The sequence below is a fragment of the Mustela nivalis genome (assembly GCF_964662115.1).
Source record: "Mustela nivalis genome assembly, chromosome: 18".
NCBI classification, from domain to species: Eukaryota; Metazoa; Chordata; class Mammalia; order Carnivora; family Mustelidae; genus Mustela; species Mustela nivalis.
In genome coordinates, this window is record NC_139037.1 from 4,282,003 (window position 1) to 4,289,708 (window position 7,706).

A 7,706-nucleotide genomic window follows, 5' to 3' on the forward strand; every position below is an offset into this window, starting at 1 on the left:
GGGGGGCTGGCAGGATTTCAGCCACCCGTGGGCCCTGGGCTCCTGCTCCATGGACACCGCCCGGGCTGGCGGGGTGCCCAGGCATGCAGACATACGCAGTGTGTGTCCCTGTGCAAGTGTGAGTGGTCTCCCCACCCAAGACCCTGAGAGTGTCTGACAGCCCTGCTGATGGACAGCAGCCCCCCTGGAGGACCAGGAAGGCTATGCACTAGCCGCCCGGGGAGGCAAGCGGGCTCCAGCAGCCCCTTGAGTTATGCAGGGAGCAGCTGGAGAGGCACAGAAGGATGGGGACCCCACTCTGTAGGGATCCCTCTGTCCGCTCCCCAGGGCCGCAGTAACAAAGGACCGCACACTTGGTGCCTTAAAACAGTCCTTTTAGAGTGGTTCAGAGATAGAGATAGAGTGGTTTAGAGATAAAGGAAATTTCTAAAGGCATTTTGATAGGTTAAAGTAGACTTAGAGGTTCCTGGGTTGGAGGGGGTGGGGCTAGGATTGCCTTCTGCCCTTAGCAAAGTATGATCAAGGAGGCTTTTAAGTCCCTAGAGGAAAGTCCCTCTGCCTGTCTCAAGGACACGTCTGTGGGCTGTAGAAGTAAGGAAATGTAATAATTTGTCTTTTGCCTTGGGTAAAAGCCCCCATCACACCCAAGAAGGATGCTCCCACACTCACTGTGCCGCCCAGCCCCAGGACACCGAGGGCCACACCCTCACAGCGTGGCCAGTGACACAATAAAGTAATTCTGTTTTTAAAAAAAGCACACTCCCCAAATGGTGTCGTTTAGACTGAGTTCCCAAACCAGGGTTTAATACATAATCTAACTGCAGTTTCAGGGTTCCCAGAAAGACAGTCTCAACTGGTCCACCAGGGATTTTCCAGCCGGGGCCAATGAGGCTGCCACCTGGGTCCTCCCCCAAAGATGAGTGGATCTGTGTGATAAGACATGTTGCTTTTTCCCCTAGAAAGCTCTGTGCCCAGAACAGTTATTTTTTGCCAAGAACTTTTTGGGGCTACCTTCCTAGAAAAACCTGCCATCCTCTCCGACTCCGTGGGTCACCACTCTGCTGGCTAGATGGAGCTGCCCCACTCCTGAACCCTTCTACAGAAGGCTGCAGGTCCCCACCCCCCCCCCCAACTAAGAGCCAAAGACATGCAGAAGCACCAAAAACTGCTCTTTATTTCAGTCTGAATATGCAACAGCCCCTACCCCCACCACGTAGGCCCCTCCCCGCAACCCCAACTTGACCCTGTGCATCTCCCATCCCCCCACGTGCCTCCCCACCCCTCTCCAGGAGCGATCCTCCTTCCGCAGGATCCAGCTCGGCCCAGGAGATGGGTTTCAGCCTCTGAATTTGCCCACCAGTGGTTTCGAGGGCCAAGCCCCCAGGCCCTGCTGGTCCAGGAGGAGGGACAGCTGCCTGCGAGCATCCTGGTAGGGTCCGGCCTAGGACAGGACGGGAGGAAGGTGGAGATCGCACACTTGCTGGGGGTGCAGGACAGAGCGGGCTGGAGGGGAGGCAAGGCGCTGACCTTGGCTGCCTCGTAGGTCTTCAAGGCCAGGAGGTGGGACATCCCGAGAGCTTTGGCAGCCTGGCGGAAGGCCCGGAGAAAGGCTGCCTTGCAGAGGCGGGAGGGGGGTCCGAGGCCGGCACTGGAGATGGAGAGAGAAGCCTGGAGACGGAGCTAACAGACCACACCACGCTGCTCACGCCATCTCCCTTCTCGCTGCTCAGTTTTGTTGGGGTGGGGGGTCATGGATCAGAGGGTGGGTGACAGAAGCCCCAGCCCAGGTCCCAGGTCCCAGAGCTAGGATGAGAACCCAAGCTGGTCTCCCGATGCAGGCTTCTGACCCGTGGGCAGGGAGACACGGCCCCTCACCAGCATGCCACCCACGGGCCTTTCTTACTCGGCCTTCACACGCCCAGTGGCCACGTCCACGACCTCGACGTCGGTGTCCCCCAGGCTCCAGTTGAGGCTCAGGCCAGGGCAGGTGTTGGGGGTAGGATCCAAGGGGGCCACAGCAGGCCCCGCAAACAGGTGCAACGTGGTACGGGCGTAGGGGGCTGGCAGGCAGGGCCCCCTGTCTAGGTTGGGCCGAGTGTGGATGGCCCTGTTCAGGGTTGGGGGGTCATGGCAGGGGTCAGCTGGGGGGGAGCAGAGGGGCACAAGAAAAGGTCTCAGTTACCACCGCCCTGTCCCATAACCGCCCCGCAGACGCCACCTTCGACCCTCCCCCCCAGCCCCACAGGGCCCTCACCCAGGACCAGGCTGGTGGCATAGAGAGGAGGCAGAAAGTGGGCGAGGAGGGCACCACCCAGGCCCAGCACAGCCCAGCGAGCCAGCTTGTCACTGGCCGAGAGGCAGCCCACGTGGGTGTCCCGGAGCGCGGGGGCCACGTAGCACACAGGCTTCAGCTCCCCACGGACATGGGCCTGCAGGCGGGAGGGCGGGCTCTGCAGGAGGCTGCCCTCGGAGCTCGGTGGGAGGCTGCAGAGGTGGCAGAGGGAGCAAAGGCCCAGGACGCAAGAATGAGGGCGGCTCCTCTGGCACCCCCGCACCGCCTGCCCCACCAGGGCCCCCCACGTACTAGACATCGTGAGCAGCTCCCTGGGGGGTGTTGCTGACATAGAGATGCAGGAAGATCCGGGGCTTGAGGGCAAAGGGAGGCCCAGACCCAGGCTGGGGGGTCAGCACCGACCGTTCCTTGCCCTTGGGGCCACCCTGGGTCACCAACAGGAGCTGACGGAACAAGAACCTGGGGGGCGGGGGGGGGGAGGCAGGCGGAGGAGCGGTTCGGGCTGCGGGGTCCTGTGTGCCCGCCAGGGCCTGCAGCCAAGTGCCCCCCGCCGGCCCACCCCTCACCTGAGCAGCGCCCTGCGGGCCACGACCAGCCCGTGGCAATCGTGGAGCTGCCGCCCGGAGAAGTCTAGCCAGCGGGCACAGCTACTGCTGCCTGTGCCCAGCGCCACCAGCTCATAGATCTCCTTGGCGTGGCCCCTGGCACCTGGGACCTCTGTTAAGGGAAGGGGGGCAGAGCCATGCCGGAAAAGGCCAGGGGTCCATGGTGTAGAGGGGGGCGTGGGAGGGGTCCCGAAGTGGGGGCCGGGCAAGCCCTACCTCTCTCCAAGATGATGGCAGCCACGGTCCCCTTACAGGCCCTGTACGGTGAGGTCTGGTCCACCAGACGGTCAAAGCCAGCGCTGACCACGGCCGCACAGCGCTGCTCATGGGTCAGGATGTTCTCTGCACAGTGGGGAGAGGGCGGAGGTGGGGACCCTGTAGACTGTGCCCCTCCCTTCACCCCAGGGCTTGGGACAACAGGGGCCCACCTACCTACACTCAGAGGGGCGACTGGAGGCTTGCTGGGGGTCTTTGGAGACTCTGGAACAAAGACAAGGGGATCGGTTATCATGCATACTAGGGCCGGCCTGCCTGCCTGTCCTTTGTCCTGGAAGCCAAGAAGTTTCCTTGGTGGGAATGGCGGGAGGAATCATCTTCCAGCAACTCCAAATTGCTGGGCTGCCCCTCCAGCACTCCCTGCAACCCCCGGGGTTGACAGCAGTCAGCTCACAGCACCCGCTCCCCAGCTCCCTGTAGGCGAGGTCCTGATGACCAGATGGTCTCTGCGACAACCCAATCCTCCCACTTGGGTCACCTTTCCGGCTTACCTGGGCTCCCCAGCTGACTCTGGATGTAGTGGAGGGCAGAGAGCGCCGCCTGCTGCCTGGCCTCGGACTTGCTGCCGGCATTGCCCGCGGGGCAGAGCAGCCCATCCAGCTCGGCGTGCACAGAGAAGGGAAGGCCTGGGTCTGTGGACAGAGGGGCCCTGAAGCAGCGCCCCGCACTCTGTCCCCACGAAGGACCTTCATCTTATGGACTGGACCAGAGGTCTGGTCTACAAACCCTCTCGGTTCACACACGGTCTTACACATCGCCTTGCTTGACAGTGCACTTTTGCTTTTTTCACTAAAATTTCTTTCTCTGTTAAGAAAGGAATCAGTTTCCGAATACGGAACTACATATTTGGGACAGAGCTCTAGAGCACCGTGTTGTGGGAGCATCGACACTGTCATTACCTCGGGCAAATTGTCCCCCTTGTGTGGACAGTCCAGAATTCTCTGGGAAACGGGGCTTCAGACTCTGCATGGACCTCCGGGAGGGCTGCGACTCATACAATATTAAAATGGGAATTCTGTGTCAGTGGACAAATGAAACCCAACTGGCAACCAATTTGATGAAACCAAACTGTCCCACAAAACTGTCAATCCGTTTTTTAAATCTTTCATGGCAAAACTGCCTTATGGCCAGTGAGTTACCAGGTGAAAAGGCTCGTGGCAAAGACGTCAGGAGCAAAGATGCTTATGGCCAGAGTCCAGAGAACCCACCCCTCCCAGCACACACGGCTCTGTGACTCTCCTTGGTTGAAAGGTTCATCGACCAAATGCTCTCGTGTCTAGTGTGGCTATGACACGGAGCAGAAGAAAACCCCGGAACTGGGATTACTCGGTGAAAGTGTGTGAGCCTATTTTGGTTCGTGGCTCTCCGCTGGACTCACTGCTAAGTGTCTCCCAAAAGGATTGCCCTTTGAGAAGGGAGCCAGCATCTCAGCACTTCTCACCAGCACCAGGATTTACTCCCTTTACGAGGGCATCCAGAATGCCAAGGAGCAGGTGCAGGACCATCAGGGAAGTCCCTGGTGCCAGATTCACCACAGAGAGGAGCGTGAAGACGCCTGCGGGGCGGCCCCCCACTCCCGAGGGTCTCCTAGCTAACAACCGCCAGTGGCAGGACAGACAGATCCCAGGCCTCCCGGGGGTGCAGCCAAGGATGCGAGGTTACTGAGCACGCTTCCTGCCCCAAATCATAATCTGAACCGAGTCCCACGGAAATAAACCCAAGTGGAGGGGCTTTCTACAAAACCACCAGCCTTTACTCTCCAAGAACATCAGTGTCCTACACACAAAGGTGGGCCAAGGAACTGTGTCACGTAACAGAAGATTAGAGACACGTGCAGCTACAGAACAGCTCATCCCAGAGTTGGGGGGAGGGACAGAGGGAAGGGGAGAAACAGACTCCCCGCTGAGCAGGGAGCCCTATGCAGAGTTCCATCCCAGGACCCTGGGATCATGACCTGAGCTGAGAGCAGATGTCCAACCAACTGAGCCACCCAGGTGCCCCGCCAACACACCTTTGGTTTAGAAACCAACCAGTCCAGGGGCACCCAGGTGGCTCTGTTGGTTGGCTGTCCAGCTCTTGAGTTTGGCTCAGGACACGGTTTCTGGGTCACGTGACTGAGTCCTTCATTGGGCTCCGAGCTCAGTGGGGCAGTCTGCTTCCCCTCTCCCTCTACCCCTCACCCTGCTTGTGCATAAGCTTACTCTCAAATAGAAAAAATAATAATAATAAATCTTAAAATAGGAAAAGAAACCAACCAATCCAGACCATCAATCCTAGATCACCGCAAGGCAGGTACTGGGCAAGTAGGGACACCCTCCTAACACCAAAACGTACTCAATGCCTCGTCTTACACAATCATAAGCTTACCCAGCGTACCTGCCTGCCTCAACCATTCCTTCCCCAGAAACCCCAACAAAGGCTCTGCATTGTTCTCTACCCGCCCTTCTGCCTCCCGGCCAATCCCGGTTCTGTCCCCTGTGACCCTCTGTGGTGAGCCGTGCCACCTGTTCCTAGGGATCTGTCCTTAATTCTTCCACCATGACAATCCTCTCCGTGCCTGCTGTCTTACCGTCCCTGATTAAAACGTGTTCCAGGTCTGGGCACCTGGGTGGCTCAGTGGGTTAAAGCCTCTGCTTTCGGCTCAGGTCATGATCCCAGGGTCCTCACATCGGGCTCTCTGCTCAGCAGGGAGCCTGCTTCCCCCTCTCCCTCTCTGCCTGCCTTTCTGCCTACCTGTGATCTCTGTCTCTGTCAAATACATAAATAAAAATCTTTAAAAAACAAAAACAAAAACAAACAAACAAACAAAAAACATGTTCCAGGTCCATTTTTAATACAGTCCCTTTTTTTGAGCTGTTCATTTCGGGTTCTACTAGGCAATCTTACCAAGGTGCCCCGAAGCTGGACAGAGTCTCTTATCTCCTTAGAAACTGGGAATGCTCTGCTTTAAGGTTGGGAACCGGAATGTGGGACCTGGGCCACAGCTGTGTGTGTCTGAGTGAGAGGTGGGGGGACACACGGAGGAAGAGGAGAGGCCATGCTAGCGGTCACATCTCCTCGTGCCGCTGCCATTACCAAACCGTGCTTGGGAGGTCCATCGGTCAGGAGCTGGCCTTCACTAGGGTCGCTCCGGTGTGGGCGTGGAAACTCTAATTGCATATAACTGGCCCTCAAAAAATCCCCGCGCTGAAGGGGTGGGTACTTAACCTCTCCAAGCTTCAGAGGGGCTATCCCTCCCCCTGCTGTGGCCTCTCCGGTCCGATGGCACCGGGCGGCTCCCAGCAGGTCGGCCTCGGCTCCCGGCTCAGGCCCAGCTCACGGTCCCTCCGACTTCATCGGAGGTTAGCCCAGGGAGCCCCGCGGTCCTGGGCCACCGGGCCTCACCTGCTGTCTGGTCCTCTCGGAAGATCAGGGAGACACCCAGGCTGGCTGCATACTGCGCGAGCGAGGCCACGGCCTGGCCCTGCGGCGGGTCCTTGAGCGGCAGGCCCAGCTGCCTGGCCGCCGTCGGGAGGTCCCCGGCAGGCCCTGCAGGCGGGACAGAGACCCTCGGGGACGTCCCCATCTGTCCCCCCAGCTCTTCCCGGGCCCGGGCTGCCCCCAGATCCCCGAGTCCGGCCCCCTCCCCGGGCCCACCGTCCCCTGCTGCCGAGGCCTGAGGCTGCCCGCCCCCCTCGTCGTTCTCCGCGTTGGGGGGGACAGCGGGCTCCCAGGGATCTTGGCCCAGACTGGCCGTGGGCCGCCAGGGTCTGGGCCTGGGGTTGATTTGCAACGATGCCGCCAGACGGGGCTTCCTGCGGCCACCGTCCTCGGTGCCTGAGGCGGTGCTGGTTGCCGAAGCCATGGCCGGACCCGGGGACCAGAAAGGACTGCGGGACCAATCTCACGATGCCCGCGCCCTTTTACACGTGCCCGTGCGCGCGGCTCTGCGCGAGGAGCACGTGGCTCAGCGGCCAGAGCACGGCAAGCTCCGCCTCTCCTTCACTGCTGGCCAATGAAAGCCTGCAGAGCTAGGTTGGACACTCTGCCCAGCCAATTGGAAGGACAGTTTCCTGAGTAGCGGCTGCCGGGAGGTGGAGCGCAGATTGGGCGGGCTCCTGGCTAGCCCCCACTTCCGGGGTGCGGGTTTCAGGCGGGGAAGTGGGTTGGGGAGAAAGGCGGCCGCTCCCATGTCCGGGTTCTTCGGGCTGGTGGTCCTGCAGAGGAAGACCTGGGAAGGGGGTTGGGGGTGCGGGTCTGGCTGCCTTGTCCGCGCCCCAGGCGGCCCCAGAGTGCGCCCATCCTACCAGCCCAGCCCCAACCGCTAAGCTTGGGGCGGGGGGCGGCATGGCGTGCGGGGAACGTCTGCGGCCGATCCAGGCGGGTGTTCTCGACCGAAGCGGCCCCACAGCACCTTCAGGATCTACATCTAAGAAGTGTCCCCTGCAGGCCTCCCCGAAGCCCCCATTATCCGTTTAGCAGCCCCCCGCCCGGTTTGGTGGTGGTTCAGCAGGCATTTTAAGTTGTTTTATAGGAAACCCCACAAAACGGCA

At 60.2% G+C, this 7,706-nt stretch overlaps 1 protein-coding gene across 2 annotated transcripts; it reads right to left on the minus strand.

Annotated features, from left to right (window-relative positions):
- Window positions 1-1,166: 1,166 nt before the first annotated feature.
- Window positions 1,167-7,085, minus strand: ADAD2 (adenosine deaminase domain containing 2). 2 transcript variants are annotated; one of them, XM_082712059.1, is made up of 11 exons: window positions 6,811-7,085; window positions 6,559-6,702; window positions 3,666-3,806; window positions 3,331-3,378; window positions 3,115-3,240; window positions 2,860-3,010; window positions 2,585-2,752; window positions 2,255-2,484; window positions 1,904-2,141; window positions 1,528-1,648; window positions 1,167-1,441 (listed from the first exon to the last, which is right to left on the minus strand). In XM_082712059.1, exons 1-11 carry the CDS (start codon window positions 7,016-7,018, stop codon window positions 1,337-1,339), a joined length of 1,680 nt encoding a protein of 559 aa, XP_082568185.1. In that variant the 5' UTR covers window positions 7,019-7,085; the 3' UTR covers window positions 1,167-1,336. The 2 variants fall into 2 exon arrangements, with proteins under 2 accessions (XP_082568185.1, XP_082568184.1); XM_082712058.1 differs by having other exon boundaries at window positions 6,559-7,085.
- Window positions 7,086-7,706: the final 621 nt, after the last annotated feature.

Coding starts and splice junctions, on each gene's coding strand:
- ADAD2 (XM_082712058.1), bottom strand. CDS start 7,018: ATGGCTTCGGCAACCAGCACCGCCTCAGGCACCGAGGACGGTGGCCGC. Junction 3,379..3,665: donor GAGTCAGCTGGGGAGCCCAG/GTAAGCCGGAAA, acceptor TCTTTGTTCCAG/AGTCTCCAAAGACCCCCAGC. Junction 1,442..1,527: donor AGACCTACGAGGCAGCCAAG/GTCAGCGCCTTG, acceptor GTCCTGTCCTAG/GCCGGACCCTACCAGGATGC.